Source organism: Meriones unguiculatus, chromosome 9 (genome assembly GCF_030254825.1).
Source record: "Meriones unguiculatus strain TT.TT164.6M chromosome 9, Bangor_MerUng_6.1, whole genome shotgun sequence".
NCBI lineage: Eukaryota > Metazoa > Chordata > Mammalia > Rodentia > Muridae > Meriones > Meriones unguiculatus.
In genome coordinates, this window is record NC_083357.1 from 56,189,336 (window position 1) to 56,211,852 (window position 22,517).

A 22,517-nucleotide genomic window follows, 5' to 3' on the forward strand; every position below is an offset into this window, starting at 1 on the left:
AATGGGGCTTTAGTGCAAGAGGAAGGAGCTTAAGAGAGAAGATAGTGTGACAGAACATGGGTATAATGTCAAAAGTGGTCACTGGATCAGGGTTGCATTAAGTGGAAGGAGGATGGCATGGTGGGACTGAGAAGGAAGGTTCCTGAGTTTATTCTAATCTATGGAAAAGCCATTTGCTTTTTGTTATGCCCAGATCTCAGGGTCCCTAAAGACCACCAGGAGCCGGGCCAAATATGCAAGAGCAAGGAGCTTTATTAGGGCTTATACTCACACTCCCAACTGTCACCAAGGCAGTGGATCAGGGAGGAGAGCCTCAAGCAGCTGAAAGGCAGGGTTTTCATTAGGGTTGGAACAAGGACTGGAAATTTCCAGCTTAGCAGTTACAAGATTGAGAGGCATTTAGCAAGGGGAGCCTGTTTCAAAGTGATTGGCTAACTAACATAACTAACATTGAGTGAGCTATCTACAGACCTCAGGAACATTAGATATTTTTCTGTACCATGAATGTTCTACTATAAGATAAAATAAGGTTGCCCAGTATAGATGCTCCATCCTGAGATGAGATACCTTCCCATTCTTGTGGTCATAGCCAAGCTGTTTCATGGGTGAGGAATTTTCTGGTTTTGTTCCTTGAATTGGTGACCCAGGGCATCGTTTTTCTTTTAAAGTGAGGCCTGATCCTAAAATGAAGCAAAAATGGAGTTTATGTAGCTCTTCCACTTTTTAGAAATGAATGTCCTCTAGAAGCCCAGTTGAGAAATGAGAATTTCACAGTGGCAGTGGACTTCCCACTGTCCTTGCTGCCTTCCCAGGGTAAATTCCAAGGCGTTCTGGTCATAAACAGGAAACGGTTTATGCTTTCTAAGTGTAAAACTTGTGGGTTTTAAAAATAAGAATATAAAGTTATGAACTGAAATTGGAGAAAAATATTTTAGAATGAGAAAACTACACATTTCAAAACAAGTGCCAAGAACGTAGTATTCAGAATACAGAATAGTAATAGAGTTCTACACAATGACATCAAAACGTCTGAGAAAAAAATATGATTGGTGTTTCTAGAAGTATTGCAGATTTTCACAGGAAGAGGTAAATTAGGAAGTATGGATTTGAATAAATATTGTAAGAGTACAGTACACAAAACCAAGCCCATCACAGCCAAGATTCACTTTGATGAACTCAAAGTCAAATTCAGGAAAACACAAGGTGATGAGAGACTTAGTACGATGCAGTTCCTTGGAAGTTCTTATAAAATACTTCATATTTTTGAAGCCTCACCTGCCATAATCAAAGTCCTGCCCACAGGAGGAGATTATGCCATGCATGAACAACAGACAACAGGAGTGATTCCAATTCCACTCTCACACTTTTCACTGTAGCAGGATTCTGGGTGTTAACTTATACCAATTAGTCTCTTTCCCTCTCTCTCTGCTTCTTCTTCACTCTCCCCTTCCCCTTTCCCCTTCTCTCCATCCCTCTGCCTTCTTTTCTCCACCCTCTTCTCTCACTCATGTGATCTGTCAAAAAGTGGTCATTGAGAACCCTAACAGAAGACCCAACAAAGAAAGAGAATTATAGGCCAATCTTCCTCATGAACATTGATGCAAAAATACTCAACAAAATACTTGCAAACTGAATCCAAGAACACATCAAAGACATCATCCACTATGACCAAGTAGGCTTCATCCCAGGCATGCAGGGGTGGTTCAATATATGGAAATCCATCAATGTGATCCACCGAATAAACAAACTGAAGAAGAAAAGCAACATGATCATCTCCTTAGATGCTGAAAAGGCATTTGACAAAATCCAATATCCATTCATGTTTAAATTATTGGAGAGATCAGGGATACAAGGCACATATCTGAACATAGTAAAGGCGATATACTGCAAGCCTATAGCCAACATCAAACTCAATGGAGAGGAATTTAAATCATTCCCACTGAAATCAGGGACAAGGCAAGGCTATCCAGTCTCTCTGTATCTTGTCAACATTGTGCTTGAAGTCCTAGCTAGAGCAATAAGACAATTGAAGGAGATCAAGGGGATACAAATTGGAAAGGAAGAAGTCAAAGTATCACTATTTGCAGATGATATGATAGTATAGAGTGATCCCAAAAAGTCTACCAGGGAACTCCTACAGCTGATTAACACCTTCAGCAAAGTGGCTGGATACAAAATTAACTCAAAAAAAAATCAGTAGCCTTCCTGTATACAAAGGACAAAAGGGCTGAGAAAGAAATTAGGGAAACAACACCTTTCACAATAGCCACAAAGGATATAAAGTACCTTGGTGTGAACCTAACCAAGCAAGTCAAAGACTTGTATGAAAAAACTTTCCAGTCTCTGAAGAAAGAATTAGAAAAAGATATGAGAAGATAGAAAGATCTCTCATGCTCATGGCTTAGCAGGATTAACATAGTAAAAATGGCCATCTTACCAAAAGCAATCTACAGATTCAATGCAATTCCCATCAAATTACCAACACAATTCTTTACAGACCTTGAAAGAAAAATTCTCACCTTCATATGGAACAACAAGACCCAGAATTGCTAAAACAATTCTCTACAGTAAAAGATCTTCAGGAGTTATCTCCATCCCTGATCTCAAGCTGTACTATAGAGCAACAATACTAAGAACTGCATGTTACTGGCATAGAAACAGACTGGTGGATTAATGGAATTGAATAGAAGACCCTGACATAAATCCACACACTTATGGACACCTGATTTTTGACAAAGATGCCAAATCCACTCAATGGAAAAAAGACATCATCTTCAACAAATGGTGCTGGTCTAACTGGAAGTCTGCATGTAGAAAAATGCAAATAGATCCATACTTATCACCCTGCACAAAACTAAAGTCCAAGTGGATCAAAGACCTCAACATAAAACTAGACACACTAAACCGCTTAGAAGAAAAAGTGGGGAAGAGTCTTGAACTCATTGGCACAGGAGACAACTTCCTGAACAGAACACCAACAGCACAGACTCTAAGAGCAACAATCAATAAATGGGATCTCATGAAACTGATAAGCTTCTGTAAAGCAAAGGACACTGTCCTCAGAAGAAAACCACAGCCTACAGATTGGGAAAAGATCTTCACTAACCCTATATCTGACAGAGGGCTAATATCTAGTATATATAAAGAACTAAAGAAGTTAAACAGCAAAAAAATCAAGTAATTCAATTAAAAATGGGGTACAGAGCTAAACAGAAAATTCTCTGTAAAGGAATATGGAATGGCAGAAAAACACTTAAAGAAATGCTCAACCTCATTAGCCATCAGAGAAATGCAAATCAAAATGACCCTAAGATTTCACCTTACACCCATCAGAATGGCTAAGTTCAAAAACTCAAGAGACAACACATGCTGAAGAGGTTGTGGAGAAAGGGGAACCCTCCTCCACTGCTGGTGGGAATATAAACTTGTACAACCACTCTGGAAAGCAATCTGGTGCTTTCTCAGACAACTAGGAATAGTGTTTCCTCAAGATCCAGCTATACCACTCCTAGGCATATATCCAAAAGATTCTCAAATACACAATAAGGACATTTGCTTGACCATGTTTGTATCAGCCTTATTTGTAATAGCCAGAATCTGGAAACAGCCCAGATGCCCCTCAGTGGAGGAATGGATGCACAAATTGTGGTATATCTACACAATGGAATATTACTCAGCAATAAAAAACAAGGAAATCATGAAATTTGCAGGTAAATGGTGTGACGTGGAAAAGATCATCCTGAGTGAGCTATCCCAAAAGCAGAAAGATGCACATGGTATATACTTATTCACATAGACATATAATATAGGATGAATCTACTAAAATCTGTACACTTAAGAAACTAATTAAGAGGAAGGGAGGACTCTTGCTAAAATGTTCAATTTCTATCCAGAAAGGCAAAGAGGCTGAACATCAGAAGAAGGAGAAAAGAGGGAACAAGTCAGGAGCCTGACACAGAAGACCTCTGAAAAGCTCTGCCCTGCAGACTATCAATGTAGATGCTGAGACTTATGGGCAACCTTTGGGCAGAGTTCAGGGAATCTTAGGAAAGAAGTGGGAAACAGTAAGATCTGGAGAGGACAGGAACTCCACAAGGAGAGCAACAGAACCAAAAAATCTGAGCACAGGGGTCTTTCCTGAGACTGCTATTCCAACCAAGGACTATGCATGGAGATAACCTAAGACCCCTGCACAGATGTAGCCCAGGGCACTTCAGTATCCAAGTGGGTTCCTTTGTAATAGGAACAGGGACTGTCTCTGACATGAACTGATGGGCCTGCTCTTTAATTACCTCCCCCTGAGGGGGAAGCAGCATTACCAGGCCACAGAAGAAGACAATGCAGCCACTCCTGATGAGACCTGGTTGACTGGGATCAGAAGGAAGGAAGGGAAGTCCTCCCCTATCAGTGGACCTGGGGAGGGGCATGCATGCAGAGGGTGGAGGAAGGGAGGGATTGGGACTGGAGGAGGGAGGGAACCACGGGGGGATACAAAGTGAATAAAATTAAAAAAAAAAGAAATGGAAAAAAAAAGAGAACCTTAACAGGTACCATTTAGTAAGGCATTTTTATGCCAAAAACAGAACACAAAGGACAGAATCTTCTTCAAATATTTAAGAGTGCAAGTGTGGTAGTAGCAAACAATGAGAGCGGAAAAGAAGGTTGGAATCAGTTGGAGAGACACAGATTCCCACCAAATATGTTCTGAAAACAAACCAATATGGCCTTGAGTTAGGAAACCAAGAAGCAAATACTCAAAATGTAAACCAGCATTAACTAGGGTGGTAAAATCTCAATGGCAACACCTATGTGTTCAATGAAGAGTCATGGGTTTCATGAATAAGTCCAACTCAGTCATTCATCCTAGCCAGATCCAAAATATATTTATGGCAACTTTATTATCACCCGGCCAATAGAAATTGTAACTGATGGGTATGTGGTAAAGAACAATTTTCAAAATGTTTTACTTTTTGGATACAATGAAAAACTGAAGACTATGTCATGTGATCATGCCACTGGGTTCGGCTTAGATCTCGAGTCTACTTGGGTAAGGGACTCTGTTTTATAACTTGGACAGAGACCTCACAGCCACTTACTCTCTATCTAGACCAGTTGTCCATCACTGTAGAAGCCTATATATGCTTCAAAATAAAATTTCTTTGATGAGAGGGAAAAACTACCCTTATCTCAGTGTGGAATTATATAGATTTTGAATACTGTTAGAAGCTACATTGATTTAGGAAAGTGGCCATCATAGGTTCTCCTCTAGTGTTTATGGCCTCTCCATCCCGGGGTAGTTGACTAGATTTACAGTATTGGTGCAGAAACACTTCCTATGGAGCAGCCCTTAAGTCCAGTAGACATATGTTAGTTTCTCCCAAGATGAAAATGCTGCTATTCCACCCTTGTGGATATCTTCATGTTGGTCATTGTTTTGGTTCAGAGGATCTGCATTTTGGTAGAATTATTTATTGCTTTTCTTCTTTGGAATCTTACATAACACATTTAGATACTATGAGAATTTAGCCTTAGTGAGGAGTCTTCAGGTCAGTTCTAGCTAAATTCCTCCAAGTCCTATGTCTGAAGTGTGTGGTGTCCTAAGCAAAATATCTTACCTTCAAGTTCTATGAGGCAATCAAGGACAATGGTGATGAACTATTTCATTTGGAAGAAACCCTTGAAGCCCCTGACCAACACCTTGAGGGTGAATTGTCCATGCCTGGCACTGGGATCTTTTAGATTTTGAATTTGTTCTAAGTTTGACAAACTCTCATCTGAGATGTTCTATGCTATTCTGTGCCATTAGAAGTAGTTTTGGGGGATTAGAAATTGAATTTGGAATTCTATTGTGCTCCCTAACCAGTAAGACAGCATGGACTTCTATGCTGGTTTTTTTGTTTTGTTTTGTTTTGTTTTGTTTTTTTCTGTACAGAAACATTAATCTTTTGAGAGAGACATTATTGTTTTTATTTCAGATCTCCTTTCCTTTACAGAGAAATAAATATGAGCCCTAGAGAATTTTAATTTAAACCAGTATTTTGGTGACATAATTGAAATGAATAAAAACCTTGGCTTCCTTTTCCATGTTTCAGAAGAATTATCAGAGACCCTGACTCTAATTCCAGTGAGTGAGTACACCACATCATGAAGATCTAACATACCTGCAAAGGCAGACAAGAGTAGACTTTAAGGGGAAGGGATTTCTGGACAGTCTTTTGTGATCATGCTGTCTCCTACACAATGTGTAGGACAGAGAAGTACCTGCCTCTCAAAGACTCTTCTTAAGAGCTCCAACAGCTGTATTTCATGAGCAGCTTCACTAAGTAAAGACTGTCAGGGAGTGTGGTGGCTTGAATGAGAATGACCCCCAGGGGCTCAACATCTGAATGTCTGGTCCCCAGTTGGTGCACTGGTTAAGAAGTTTCAGGAGGTGTGGCCTTGTCAGAAGAGGAATATCACTGGTGGTAGGCTTTGTAATCTCAAAGCCAAAGCCAGGCTAAGTCAGTCTCCCCCCCTCTTTCTCTCTCTCTCCCTCCCTTCCTCTCTCCCTTTCTTTCTCTCCCCCCTTCCTCCGTCCCTCCATCCCTCATGCGTGTGATCAGATGTAAAAGCTCAGCTACTGTTCCAGGACCATGCCTGCCTGCCTGCCTGACACTGTACTGGCCAACATGATAGTCGCCTTCTGAAACTGTGACCTAGCTCCCAAGTAAATGCTTTTAAATTGTCTTGGTCGTGGTTTCTCTTTTCAGCAATCGGCTAGTAACTGAGATGGGAAGTTGAGCTGAACTCTGTAGCCTGGACAAAAGAGAGGAAGGATGTAAATAACTTGTGGAGTGAGACTGAAGCAGATTTTTTAAAGACTACAGTCTATGTTTCTCATTTGCATCATAAATTTGTGGGGTAATGACAGAAGATTGCTGGAGAATACTTCATGACTTTTCTTGAGATTTTTGCTGTTAAGACTTCCAGTTAGGGAGAGAACTTTATTTCAAGGGATCACAGCCTGGGTTTTCTCAGCACTGTCTTCCATCCTGTCAGTCAGAATATCCACAGATCCTAGGTCTCTAGATATTTGACCTGGGACTTGTTTCTGTTTTTCAGGAAGTTGGTGAGCAGCACTTGGAGAAAGCACACAGCCTCCCTCACAGGGCTGCTCCCCTAGGCCTCCTGCACTGTGGTTTGTGTGCAGCTTCCCCTGCAGTCTCCCTCACTGTGTCACCCAGAGCACAGTAGTACAGGGCAGAGTCTGAGAGCTGCACTGAGGACGTCTGCAGGTGGAAGGAGCTGCTGCTCTTGTGGAGAGTGGCATGGAACCCTCGGTGCTCTGTCCTCTTGTTGTCTGTGGAGCTCCTCAGGAGTAGCTGAGGGGCTTTCTTGAGATACTGCACATACCAGAAGAGGAAATGAGTTGAGTAAGTAGTCTGATAGGTGCAGTTCAGCATCACAGGCATCCCCTCTGTGAGAGTGACCAAGCCTTCTGTCTGCGTCACTGAGTCTCCATTGCTCCTTCCTAAAAAACAAACAAACAAGGAGGAATTACTGTTCTGTGTGAGGAGGAAGGTTAAAGGCTGTCATAGTTGTAAGACAAAGACATCATTAACACTCAGGGTAAAATGTAACTTACTGAGCATGAAGAGGAGCACAAGAACTGAGCAGGTGACAGGAAGCATGTTCATAGAAGAAATGACACTTGGTCCTTGAGTGCACCAATCTCACAGGGCAAGTCTTCAGCAGGACCTCGTCAAACTCCTCACTCATGGACAAGGACCTCTGTCTGCACAGTGAGTCTGTCATGTTAAGACACCTGAAGGAGATGCTAACCACATCTGTAAAGGCAGCGCCCTCTGCTGATTTCCCTTGAAACCTCACCCTAAGGAGGCAGGCCTCAAGTCCCCAATGAAAGCCTGAAATCACCAATGGTCCTGATCTTTATGTATCCTATGTTATTTAATGTGATGAGTGCACATAAAAATACACACACACAATTGTGGTATCAGGATGACACTGGCTATGTACAAAGAATATGGAAATGTTCCTTCAAATTGTACATTTGATTGTTTTTGAGAAAGGATCTCACTTTCAAGCTGTGGAATGTCTGGAAATTGCTATGCAGACCAAATTGGCCTGGAACTCACAAAGATCCATCTGCCTCTGTTTCCGCCTCCACCTATGCCTCTGCTGCCCAAGGCTTGGATTAAATAAAAGCTTGTAGTATCAAGAAAAAAAAAATACACACACACACAAATATACCTCTGCAAATATTTATCTACTTGTTCTTACTGTAGTTCTTAGAGAATATTATTCAATGAATTTTGATTATACTCATCTACGTTTCCACTCCTGATATATCCATCCACTCTTCCCTACCTGCACCATGAGCTTCACCTTTAAAGAAAGTGGAATCTCTCTCCCAGTAGGCACAAAGTGCCATCAGCTCCTTGGCTCCTTCCCTCTCTGTGATGGAGTTTTCTGGCCTGATCCTTTGCTAGTCTTCTGTCTGCTGCCAGCCTCTGTGAGTTCATATGGGCAGCTGTCTTGCTGTGCCCAGAAAACACTGTTTCCTTGTGTTTGTCCACCACCTATGGCTCTTCTAGTCTTTCCACCTCCTCTTCCTCAATGACTGCTGAGCCTTGGGAGGAGGTCATGGGATAGAGAGCCCCATCTTGGTGGCTGACATGTGGTCCCCCATCTTGGTGGCTGACACATCGTCTCTTCTCTTCGTCAGCACAGTGGGTTCTTGCTCTTTGACATTCACCATGCGCTGCAACAAGGGGAGGATAATGAAAATATATTCCAATTGTTAAAATAGTTTAATTGCTTTTACATATTAAACTTTCATATTCAATTCACTGTGACAATTACATTTTTGTTGAGTTAACATTGCAATTAATAACAGCACACACCTTATTAAAATAATATATTAATTTTGACATTATTGTTAATAAAGTTTTAGCATTTAACATTCACCTCTTTTTAATAAATTATTTGTTTTAATATTTTAATTTAATTTTTGATAAGCTGAAGGGTATACCTCATTAGTTTATTAGTTAAAATTGATTTATTATTCTGAATAATTAATTAATCCAACATTTATACTGAGGTAAGAATAGACAAATTATTAACTTAATTTTTTTCTTTTCATAAAATTTAAATATTCTTTTTAAAATTTTATTTATTTTCAAATTAATTACAGTTTATTCACATTGTATCCCAGATGTAGCCCCCTCCCAATCTCACTCTTCCTCCCTCTTCTCCTCTCCCACCCCTCCTCCAGGCCACTGATAGTGGAGGTCCTCCTCCCCTTCCATCTGACACTAGCCATCAGGGCTGTCTACACTGTCTTCCTCTGTGGCCTGGTAAGGATGCCCCCACTCCTAAGGGACTTCATGAAACTGAAAAGCTTCCCTGAAACAAAAGACACTTTCATCATAACACAATGACAGCTACAGACTGGGAAAGGGTCTTCACCAACCGTATATATGACAGAGGGCTAATATCCCAAATATATAAAGAAGTCAAGAAGTTAAACAGCAACAAACAAGTAATCCAATTAAAAAATGGGGTAGAGAGCTAAAAGGAGATTCTCAATAAAGGAATTGTGAATGGCAAAGAAACACTTAAAGAAATGCTCAAAATCCTTAGTCATCAGGGAAACACAAATCAAAACGACCTTGAGATTTTACCTTACACCCATCAGAATGGCTAAGATCAAAAACTCTACTGACAACACATTCTGAACAGGTTGTGGAGAAAGTGGAAACCTCCTCCATTTCTGGTGGGAATATAAACTTGTACAACCACTTTGGAAACCAATCTGGCACTTTCTCAGACAATTAGGAATAGTGCTACTTCAAGATCCAGCTATACCACTCCTGGGTATATATCCAAAAGATGCTCAAATATACAACAAAGTCATTTGCTCAACCATGTTCATAGCAGCTTTATTGGTAATAGCCAGAAGCTGGAAACAACCCAGTTGTCCCTCAGTTGAGGAATGGATACAGAAATTGTGGTATACTTACACAATGGAATACTACTCAGCAATTAAAAACAAGGAAATCATGAAATTTGCATGCAAATGGTGGGATCTAGAAACAATCATCCTGAGTGAGATATCCCATAAGCAGAAAGACATATATGGTATATACTCACTGACATATAGTATAGGGTAATCATGCTAAAATCTGTACACCTAAAGAAACTAAGCAAGAAGGAGGACTCTGGATAAGATGATCAATCCTCACTCAGAAAGACTAAGGGCATGGACATTGGAAAAAGGAGAAAACAGGGCACAGAAAAAGAGCCTACCACAGAGGGCCTCCGAAAGACTCTACCCAGCAAAGTATCAAAGCAGATGCTGAGACTCATAGTCAAACTTTGGGCAGAGTGCAGGGAATCTTATATAAAAGGGGGAGATAGAAAGACCTGGAAGGGACAGAAGCTCCACAGGGAGAACAACAGAACCAAAAATCTGGGCCCAGGTGCCTTTTCTGAGACTGATACTCCAATCAAGAACCATTCATGGAGATAACCTAGAACCCCTGCGCAGATGTAGCCCATGGCAGCTCAGTCTCCAAGTGATTTCCCTAATACGGGGAGCAGGGACTGTCTTTGACATGAACTCAGTGGCTGGCTCTTTGATAAAATATTTTTTTTTAAGGATGGAGAAAACTGTCCTAAATTGTCTGAGGGAGTTGAAGCTAACTTTCTTATTTTGTGTTTTTAATGTCTACATTATACTTGGCACTTGCAAACTAGCAACTGGCAAATGCTGCCCTGGAAGGCCCTTGACACAGGATGTGGACACAGCCCCATGGTTTGAGGACAGGCAGCAGGTGCCAGTGGGGCAGTGTGTACTTGCTGCACAGAGGTACATAGCTGAGTCTCCAGGCTGAGTGTCTGTGATGTGCAGGGAGAAGTGTTTGGCCTTCTTATCCAGTAAAACTGTGAGTCTTTGGTTCTGCTTTCTGTCCACATTTGAACGAATGTCCATGAAGAACTGAGGACCTTTCCCAGGTTCTTGCTTATACCAAGAGAAATAGTCCGAGGCACTGTCTGTGTAAGTGCAGTTGATGACAGCGCTGGCTCCCTCCTGGACTCTCAGGATGGAAAGGTGCTGCTCCACCTGCTCTCCTTGGCTCATCCCTATGCAGAAAGATGGAGAGAAAGGAGAAAGGTTGTCAGGTCATCACATATCAGAAATCTCTTTTACTACAGTTACAGTAACTAGAGAAAACCTGAATAAAATATCGATTCCCCCAGATGTCTCAGAAATGCCCACTGGTTATTCTGTGACCCTAAAATATTAACTCACCATCCATCTGCAGCCACAGAAACATGAATAAAGTAGAAACACATGTCTTCATTGTTCTTCCCAATGAAATTGAAATCCAGTGTCAATCGTGACAACCAGCAGGTCAGCTACAGCTACCAGGGTGTTGTTCTTTCTCAGTAACAATTCTAGTTCTGGAGTCTTCCCCTCAGCCACTGAGGAAAGGGCTTAGCTTCTGCACAGTCAGCACACAAGGAAATGAATTCTCTGCATCCTCCCCAGCAGTTGAGAATTACTGCCACCTTGTGTTTGAATCTCTAAACAGCAAAGAGTCTGGTTAAGTGTTCTCTGACCCTATGTGTCTCAGAGGCATAAAACACAATATGTCATATCACGTAGGTTCTAAAACTAAGAGAGAAAGAATAGTATTTGTACATACTAGTGAAGCTGTTTCTTTTCTTTACATGTAGTATAGGCTATGTATGATGCTTCATATACGAATGTATGTACATAAAATGTTCATATATAAATCTATGTATGTGGTGTATATATGGGTGTGTTTGTGAGTGTGTGTGTCTGTGTGTGTGTCACATTTGTTCTGTCTAGAACTGTTTTGACCTTTCCACTCTCACACTGCAGAATTCTTGGATCATTCATCAAGCATTCTCCCATTTCTTAGAGAAAAATGGTTATGTATGTAGTTGTCCTTGTGAATTACAGCACTCAAGAAAATGCTTTTTCAAGTCTCTTATGGGCTTTCAGTAGCAAGAAGACAGCGTTCTTTCTATTTCCGTGATTTCTTGTTGATAATATAACTACGATGTTTCTATGCTTGTATCTTGCATTCCATAGAAACCAGCCTGGAATCACAAATGCACATAGCTACTCTTAGAAAAGGTCTCATGAGTCATTTGGTCATGAGAGTGGCAACATCCATGTGGCTTATTCTCACAGCATCCAGTGTTGTCGACTGAATTACTGATAGAAAAGTAGTGTGGATCCCCTGGAGAATCTGCCAAGTACTGCAACAACCCAGCTTTCCTCCTTCCTCTGGCTCTTCCTGGCACCCCTTTGATTCTAGCCCATGTTCTTTCCTTTGTGTCTACTGCAAATATCTAAAGACACCATGTATCTGGAAATCTAGTATATGTGGGCTCATGAAGCACGTAGGCCAGAGTTACTGTCCTCTATTTCAGTTCCCTGGTACCATCCCCAGCCCTGTAACAGACCACTTGCAGGGGCCAATTCTTTCACTCTTCCTCTGTTCTCTGGGATTCAGCTGAACCTCTCTGCATTTTATCTCCTCCCTCACCCATATTACTTTGTGTCAAATGCCAACAGAGACACTCCCCCTGGAACCCTGGAGGCCACACCTGTCTGGGAAATAGGTAGCCCATCCTCACTCACCCTCATGCCCTACAGTGAAATTTCCCCAGTTTCATCCCTACTCATGAGGCCAACCACTTGAATGGGACTGTCCTTCTCCGTTTCCGTATTTCAGGTACTGAATCAAGCCTTGCAGAAGACCCAGCTTGCCTCATTCTTATGAACCCTCTTAGCACTCTCTCTAATTAATCTCCTTTCCTTCATGCCATCCTCATATATATAAAAATAAACCTTTGGTAAGCATCAGAGGTAAGCTTCACCAACACAGTACAAGACATGGAATCTCATTGAAGACAAGGTGGAAGAAATGGACAAATATCTCTGTCAAAGAAAATGTTAAATAAAAAAAAATAATCCTGGGAGAAAATATCCATGAAAGCTAGGGCATCATAATGAGATTGAATCTACAAATGATATAAATAAAGGAGAAGAAACCTGTCATTCCTGTTGGCAGAGGCCTGGACTGGAGCTGGGTACTGGAGCTCAGCTCTGGGACAGAGACAATGGGTTCCATTTCCCTCAAGGGCAGTTATAGCACCTTAGGATGAGGCATTAGTGTGCTAAGCCAGGGTGTGGAAAAGATATTTTGTTGAGTATTTTTGCATCAATGTTCATAAGGGAGATTCATTTGAAAATTTCTTTCTTTGTTGGGTCTTTGTGTGGTTAGGTATCAGGGTGACTGTGGCCTCATAGAATGAGTTTGGCAATGTTCCTTCTGCTACCATTTTGTGGAATAGTTTGAGGTGTATTAGTTTTAGTTCTTCTTTGAACATCCAGTAGAATTCTGTGCTAAAACCACAGAGAAATGACAAAACCAAGAGCTGGTTTTTGAGAAAATCAACAAGATAAACAAACTTTTTGCCAAACTAACTAAAAGACAGAGGGAGAGTATCCAAATTAATAAAATTAGGAATGTAAAGGATTGGATAAGACAACAGAAAATCCAAAGGTGACATCCAAAGAATTTTTAGATCATACTTTGAAAACCTGTGCTCCACTACATTGGAAAATCTAAATGAAATGTATGATTTTCTTGATAGATACCATGTACCACAGTTAAATAAAGTTCAGGTTAGGAATTTAAATAAACTATAACCTTTAAGGAAATAGAAGTTGTCATCAAAAGCCTCTCAACTGTAATTATTAAAGAGATTATTGCTACTGTAGAGAATACCTGTTACTTTTCAGTCAGCCAAGAGAAATGGTGCCTGGAAGGTAAGATTCCCCAGAGTATGGAAACAGAAGACTTTCACTTAAAGAAAAGGTTCTTGGGGAAACAGTCTCTTTGGCACTTTCTGGAAAGAGGTCATGATGAAAAGTGTTTTCCTTAGTTTACCCCTCTCACTGTGTTCCTCTCACTGCATGATAAAGGGGGCAGGCTACAGGGAAAGTTGGCAGCAGAAGTCAGTGTCATCTGCAAGGTGCTTGTTTTCAAGATATGAAGAATATACCAGCCCTGCATCAGCAAGACCTTCACTGAGGCTCAGAGGAAAGTGAAGGATGCCAGATGCTGTGTGGCAGAATCAGAGTCCCTGAAAGCCTTGAGAGGTCAATGAGTGACATGATGAGGGCGAAACCTGAGGTACAATAGGAACACTGGATGTTTGAGATTCCAGCAAGAGTAAATATCAGCTGAAAAAAGCTGCAGGATTTGAAAACTATAGTGCATGTGGGTGTTAGAAGCAAGGATAACTATATACTAGAAATAATTCCTCACAGGAATACTTACATTCAAATCATAACACTTCAGTAACCTACTCAGTATAACACCTGATGAAACAGCACTTCCTGGAATTGGAAGAATACAAGATTCATCTTAGTGTTGGAAAGAACTATCTAGGCCTTGAGACTGCATATGAAGCCTTTACGGCTTTCAGTAGTACTGGGCAGTCCTTCATCATGATCTGCAGGGACCCAAGACTCCTTTTTCTGATGTCAGAGCTTGGGGAATCTTTTGTGTTTGTTAATCTGAATCCTTCATTTCAAGGGAAGAAATGCAAGATTACTACACTTTAAGGCATGTATGTAAGATTGCCCGGAACTGAACCTGGGTTTTTGTTTTGTTTTGTTTTGTTTTTAATCTAAGCAGATGGTATTTTTGCTTCAATCAAAGATGGTTTTAAAAGTCAGAAGTTTTGAAAGGGTTCATCTTTTTTATTGATAATGGGTGTTTCTTCATGAGAAAAGTACTGATTTCATCCATAAGTAGGGTTTGCAGGAAGCAGCTCTGAGAGTTTGCATTACAGTAACATGCATGTGGGCACTCCATCTGAGCACATAAGTAAGCAGTCAGGAAAGGAACAGGAAACTGCTTTGAGGAGAGGTCTGTGACTATCTGGTGGATGTGATCAGTTTCTTTTCTCTGCCAGCTAAAGTACAAGGCAGGGAAAATTTTGACTGCAAAACAAAGAAGGGAAAACACAGTATACAGAATCGACTGATGAATAAAAGCTAAACAAAGAAACAAACACACAACTGTGTGCATGAGCTTGCACACGTGCACACACACGGGGGGGGGACAGCAACATAAAGAGGAAGAGAGAGAGAGAACGAAAGAGAGAGAGATAGAGGACAGAGAACACAGAGAGGACATTAAGGAACCCAAAATTCTCGTGTCTTCTCCAAGACTGGTGTTTGTAAGGGTCTTTAAGAGCTTTTCCTCTCCTCATTTAGGGTTGCTCAGTTTGAATAAACACAAGATGGATGATTGACGCACAGCTTTGACATAAGCATGTACTGATCAGGCCTAGAACTTGTTCAGGTCCAACAGCAGCAGGAGGCCAACTACTGGAGAAAAGCCTCATCAGGCCTCTGTATTATACTGCCAAGCTTTATCTCAGTTCAAGAGGCTGAAGAAAAAGCCAACCATTTTGGATTCCAACATTGTTGCTAAGTATATGGCACCTCTGATTACCTGTTTGCACAACAGTGAATCTATTTAACACTATTCCCTCTGAAAGAGTGGTGATTCTTAGTTGTCCACTAGTTCTCTCTCACAGTTAAATTTATTAATCTTCTCAGGGAAGGGCTTCTATCTATGCACACCCTGTGCCTCTGCAGTGCAGCTATGGAAGTTTTGTGGCTGCAGTTATTGTCGACATGTCCAGTCTCTTAGATGCTTGGGGCATGGAAGAATCTTCTCCTTGTAGGTTGTTCACTGTTGAACAGAAACATGGGCTAGAGCTCAGAAATCAGCACATATATTTTCCAAGTTCATTTTCAAATTATCAAGAAGACCTGGCCTCATCAATGATGCAGCTTCTGAACTTAGATGTCCCTGTTTCCATTACTGATAGATTGAAATCACCAGCTGGTTGTAGGCTTACAGCCCCCATAACTCCCAGAGTTTATCCATGCTCCCCTTTATCACAGGGGATGTGGTTCTGATCCTCATTTGGAACTAGGTTCCAAAGAAAGAAGAGTTCCTGCTATGGAGTATGTATCTATTCTGTTTTCTAGAGCCCTTGGTTTTTAACCTAACCAGGCAGAGGAAAGATCAATCTACAAACAGACACACACAGAGAGACACAAATACACACACACACACACACACACACACAACACACAAACAGTGGTAATTTCTTAAAACCATGGTTTAAAGGACAGAAGCACCACCATCCTGTCGTTTGTCATCTGGTGCTTGCCACCTCCACCTCATCCTGTCACTGGAACACACTGTGAGATGCCTGAATGTCAGCTAATTAAGAAGAAATTTCAAAGACATCCATTCTCTGACTTATCCTAGAACAGATTAAAAGGTAACAGTTTAATTCAATAGCATATGAATGCAAAAAGAATTATATATATATATATAGTTTTTTATTTGTTTTTACAGTGTAACATGACCAAAAGCCCCAGTGCCAGACACTCATATTCACCAAAGTGTAACCTGGAACAGGATCTGAGTTTGTGATCTTCTATCAGTGTAGGTAAGAGATGTGGGCTCTTGTATGTGTATGCAAAGTCAAAGCAATTTTTATTAAGAGAATTATAAAAAAAGAGGGAAATTAAGGAAAAGTAGAGAAACCTCAAAGAGAATACCATTTCAGAGAGGAAAAAGCTGTCTGTCTTCTTGTCTAAGGTTCTCATAAGGCTATGGAAGAGACTGGGCATGTGCAGATGTAATGATGTTGGGATTACCTAATCATCTGGGTGATCATTCTTCATGCATGTTTCAACTTGGGATATGGTCATATAATATTTAGGTACTACCTCTGACATGCACATTCTTGGATACCGACTTTGACTGCCTGACAGCAAGTCACTAGCTGCTGTTGACACTTCTGCATTTCATGTGTCTTTAGTGCTGTTAAATATATTAAGCTTTTTCGTCTCTTTGGTAATAAAAATAGCTGCGTGGGACAAGAGAATACTGTGAGACTTCAGAAAGGAAACTGAATTGGATCTGTACAAAATTCAACAAGGGGAAAACTGATGTTGGCAGGAGCAGAGATGGTGTTTACACCAGGAGCCCTGAGGAAATTCATAGAGGTGTGACCTGTTCTGAGACTCCATCTATGAACCAGCATTGATGATCTGATCCAAAGAAGACTCAAAGTGTATCTCCCAGCTGCAAGGAACCAATGAGACTGAGGTCAAACAAGAGCTAACAATTAGAATAGTGTTGTTCTCAAGCTTGGTCAAAAACGCTTTTTTTTCCCCCAGTGGGTTAATGCAGAGATGCATAACTGTCCATGGTAATGAATGTGAGTATTGAGAACTCAAAACTAAATGGGGTATCTATATGAACCCCTCCACAGCCAGGAAAATACCACAGAAGGAGTTGGAAAACTGAAGCATTCCAACGATAGGGAGAACGCTCCAAGTGCTGAGAAAAGGAGATTGTGAGTGATCAGCTACAACTGAAACATCTCTACCAACTCCTTGTCACAACAAAGCCTAGGGAACATCTTGGAAGAAAAGTGGAAAAATGTAGAAGAGAGGAAGGAGAACTTCAAAATGTCTTCTGGACATGACGTGACTGTTGCACAACATGAATCCACAGGACCTGGTGGTTTCCTGCACCAGAAATGCACAAAACCAAAACAGCTAGAAATTCAAGTATGGAGAGCAACAGGACTCCTGAGGCCCCTCTTTTCTTACTGAGGAGATATTGGCAATTGATAGATGGTGGGTGAGGAGAGTCATCTTTCTTTAGGAAGGTGGACACTTGTAGGTTCCCATGCAACAGTGGATGATCCCACACCCATAAGCATATGCCACCACTAATTAGATTCAGTGGGTTATAAAAAAAAAAAAAAGAAGGAATAGGGGACATGAAGCTTAGGGCACTATGTGTTCCAGATGAGGTGTTTTCATAAAGTAAATACTTTCAAAATCAAGCATGCTCGAGCTCAGATCTTCCTGTACATATCATGTTTGTGTGCAGGCTGCAGGTGCCTGGGGAGCACTGTGTGCTCGCTGCACAGAGGTAGACAGCAGAGTCACTGGGCTGGGAGTCTCTGATGTGCAGGGCAACATGCAGGCTGGCTTTATTGAGGTGAGCTGTGAATCTGCCTTCTTCCTTGTCACCATTGGAGAAGATGGACACCAGCAACTCGAGGCCTTTCCCGGAAAGCTGTCTGTACCACCTGAAGTTGTTGGAAGCACTATCACTGAAAGTGCAGTTGAGAGAGGCCATGGCTCCCCCTGGGACACTGAGGGATTCTGGGTTCTGCTGCACCTTCTGCTGGCTGCTCACCCCTGTGCAGAAAGACAAACTCAGGCAAACAGGAATGGAGGCATGGGGATACTAACACTGTAGAATGCTGACACTTGTCCATGGGACTCCCACCCTTTAAATAAAGACTTAAAACATTGGTGTTTCTACCATTATCCTAGAGTAATAACTGAAACAACTTCACACACCACAATTTATATACAAAGGAAATGTCCAAACTCACAGTTAAACTGAAGCCACAGGAACACCAGCAAAAAGCTCAAGGATTTCATCACTCTCTCTTCCCTTCTTCACTGAGGATTCAGATTTTAAACCCCCCCCCCAATTGGTCTCACATTTCTAATGTTTCTTCTTCAGGAAACATCAAGATACAGTTCCACCAAGTAGAGAAAAAAAGCACTTTTCACCACCTTTTGTTTTCATCATCAAACCCCTCCCCTCCTTCATTACCTCTTTTCTCCTCCCCTTTTCTCCACAAATTTCTCACTCAAAACCACTTGAGAGTTTTCCCCAGTCTCTGAGAAGAGGCTGCCATCTTGTGGATACTGACAGTGACCAAAGAATTGCTAAAAATAAACCTTTCTTAAGTGAGTTTCTAAAAGTAAAAATCTGCCATCTTAGTTAAACACAAAGTTAGGAGACATTTGCTCCAAGTCAGTGTGCAGGAACATGCATGTTTTCACATATTTCAAGTTAAGTTTGAAATACATCCTGTTACCTCAAGCACCCACTTTCTTGTGTTTAATGGTCTGCACTTTTTCTGTCCCCAACTCTGAGTGAGGTTCTTGTAGATCAGGAGTCTTTACACTGCACAGCTGCTTTCTGGGCCAGACTGCACACCTGCATAAAACACTTCACCTTTGACTTTTGGAATAATGTCATCTAATTAAAGGAATTCTGGAAAAACTATAAATGGGTAAAAGTATCACTTACTAAAAACACTTCCTTCTTAAAATCTAAGGAACACATTTTTTGAAGCAGGGTCTGTTATGGTAGTTTGAATTAGAATGCCTCTCTTAGGCTCATATATTTCTGTTTGTTCACTAGTTGGTGGAATGTTTGGGAAGAATTAAGAAGTGTGGCCTTCTTGGAAGAGGAATGTTACTGCTGATGGGTTTAGAGGTTTCAAAACCCTAAGCCACTTCCAGTTAGCCCTTTCTCTCTGTCCTCCATTTGTGGACCAGGTTGAAAGCTCTCAACTACTGATCCAGCACTATGCCTGCCTGCAATTCTACCTGCTGTGATGATTATAGACTTACCCTGTGAACTGTAAGCCCCCATTAAACTCTTTCTTCTATAAGTTATCTTGATCATTGTGTCTCATCATAGTGGTAGAAAATTAAGACAGGGTGTGGTGGTGGTATAAAGGAAAATGCCCACCATAGGCTCATGGGGAGTGGCACTACTAGGAAGTGTGGCCTTTTAGAGAAAGTGTGTCACTCAAGGTGGGCTTTGAGGTTTCAAGTGCTCAAGCCAGGCCCAGGTACTCTTTTTATCTGCTGCCTGCAGAACTCTCAGCTCTTTCTCCACCAATATGTCTGCAAGCATGCTGTCATGTTTCCTGACAGGCTGACAATGGACTAAATTTTTGAACTGTAATGTAGACACAATAAAATGCTTTCCTTTATTAGAGCTGCCACAGTCATAGCACTTCTTCACAGCAATACAAACCCTAACTAAGACTTAAAGTCTCTCTTTGTAGTACTGGGTGGCCCAGAACCCACTGCATAAATCAAGCTGTCCTACGAATGCTTTTCATTTTCTATAATAATTGTATTTATTTATTTTAATTATCTTTATTTTAAATTAAAATACGACTTTTAATAAAGTCCAGATTTCCTTACAATACAGCATTGTATTCTGCATTAATGACAAACCTGTGTCCAACTAATGAGCCAGAACTATCTGATGTGTATAGCAGCAGCCAAGAAACCCATGCTAAAATCCTTTTCCCCATGAACTCCTTGCTCTTTTAAAACATAAGAAAGAGATTTCTTAATAAAATGAGTGACAAAAGAGGCATAGCAACAGCATAAAAAAAAACACCCATCATGCCTTAGAAAATGTCTGAAAATTCAATATAAAACCTTAAAGACAAAGTGCAGCCAGCACTGAACAGTAAGGGCATATCTCAGAATATTTGAGGGAAGAAAGAAAGAAAGAAAGAAAGAAAGAAAGAAAGAAGGAAGGAAGGAAGGAAGGAAGGAAGGAAGGAAGGAAGGGGAAAAAAAAGAAAATTGACACTTCTATTCCCAACAGTCTATAGTCTCCATGATTTCCCTTAATGAGAGTGCACAAGAGATGGACAATCTAGTTCTGATTTACCTTAGAAAGTCTCAGTATTTCCTTTATAAGTGAATTTACCAAGTACACAGTCACAAATGGGCAGTATTTTTCTCTTTTATATCTTTAGATATCTCATCCCACCATCGTCAGGCTGACACAGTTTCATAGGAAAAATTACTGAACTTGCTAACTCTCCTGTGTTGGGCATTCTCTGGATCAGCTTTATAGACTGTTCTTTCCTCAACAATGCCATTCTAGAGAAGCTCAGGGCAGGTGGCATTGCGACTGTCCTCTGGGTTGGTACTGAGCTTCATGGACTTGCACCTTTTTACCTTCCATCAAGTTTGAGATTTGTGGTCAAGGTTTGTTCAACTATTCCTCCTTCTCAGTCTTCCTCCTAGGATAATTGTATTGATGTATTTACATAAGAAAATGTTCTGTGGGTCTCAGATTCTATCCATTTTCTCTCTCTCTCTCTCTCTCTCTGTCTTTCTCTGTCTCTCTGTCTCTCTCTGTGTGTGTGTGTCTGTGTGATTCCTCCTTTTCAGATTGGGTCATATCAATTGACCTTCAATTTTAAGAATCCTTTATTTTGTGTGATAAAAATGTTGTTTACTCATTCTAGTGCATTTTTAAAGTATTTCCCTCCACAAAGTGACTCCTCTGCCTTGGTAGAATCCTTGGTTACAGGAAATACACTCAGTTTCTTTGGGTTGCTCCTTCAGAGAGACACCTGAAAGGCCTAGGCAATCAAGCACTGTTCTTTGATAAGAAATTTCACTTTGATAATAGCAAACCACTGCATAGGCCCTATATAGTTTAAGGACTGTCAGAGCCAGCGAAGGGGGAGGGAATATAAGGAGAGACACAGAAAATGCTAAAGAACTTTAAAGACTATTTGAGGAGTGCTGTAGAAACCTAATACAGTAGAAGCTTCATAAAATGTATACATATATGAAGTTGATCTAAATTAAATTGCCAAATAATGGGGGAGACAAAGTCCCAACTGGACATCACTTGTCCACAATGAAGCTTCCATTACTGTGATTGGATTATATCTAATTGAGTTGTTGACCAAAGAGGTCCCATGAGATTCCCCAAACAACCCAAGCTGTTGTCAGGACTATACGCTGCTCTCCACAAACTAATGGCAAGGCCTCATTGCTGAAGACATCATTTACACAATTCATTTATCATGTAAACTCGAGCTGGTGCCTATACAGAGCTTTTGCCTCTATGTTCTAGCATCTTTGATATAGAAAAATATTCTGCACACTACCAAAAGACAAATGTAAGCACCAACTCAGCTACAAGCCCTTTGATCTTCAATGGTGCCTTGTGCGCAAGATGTACTAAGGAAATGGTGGCAAAGGTTGTGGCAGTAACCGATCAATATCGGGACTAAGGCCCACTCCATGATATGGAGCTCCTACCTGACACTGCTTGAGTGACCAAGAAACTAATAGTAGATATCGTAGGGACCTAGGGCAAAAGAAAATACTATTATTCTTCAAAAATGTAACAATTAAATTATTTTTAATGACATTCTCCCAAACTCATAGATCAGTGTCTTGCTTAGCCATCAGCAGATGGGAACAAATACAGAGACTAACAGACAGATGTTATACAGAAAGTGAGAGACCTTGGAACCTTCAGCCATAAATGAGATATCTTCTTCAAATCTCTTCACTCAACTTCTTAGAGTTTAGGGAAGCCTGCTTAAGAGAAAGCAGGAAGAATATAAGTGCCAGAAGGGATGGAGGACACCAAGAAAACAAGGCCCTCTAAATCAACATGATCAAAGCTCATATGAATTCAGAGAGACTGAGGCAGAATGCATAGTCTTGCACACATCGGTTTCAGGTCCTTTGGATATATACATATAATTATGGC

General features: G+C 40.9%; 3 gene segments (V, D, J or C); all 3 read right to left on the bottom strand.

Annotated features, from left to right (window-relative positions):
- Window positions 1–7,142: 7,142 nt before the first annotated feature.
- LOC132656346 (T-cell receptor alpha chain V region CTL-F3-like) lies at window positions 7,143–7,676 on the bottom strand. The segment is given in 2 exon segments: window positions 7,143–7,510; window positions 7,625–7,676. Coding segments are annotated over 2 exon segments (420 nt in total).
- Window positions 7,677–8,641: 965 nt separating this feature from the next.
- LOC132656347 (T cell receptor alpha variable 13-1-like) lies at window positions 8,642–11,366 on the bottom strand. The segment is given in 3 exon segments: window positions 8,642–8,761; window positions 10,748–11,145; window positions 11,315–11,366. Coding segments are annotated over 3 exon segments (570 nt in total).
- A 4,357-nt stretch (window positions 11,367–15,723) lies between these two features.
- On the bottom strand, window positions 15,724–18,610 carry LOC132656348 (T-cell receptor alpha chain V region 2B4-like). The segment is given in 3 exon segments: window positions 15,724–15,815; window positions 18,077–18,361; window positions 18,562–18,610. Coding segments are annotated over 3 exon segments (426 nt in total).
- Window positions 18,611–22,517: the final 3,907 nt, after the last annotated feature.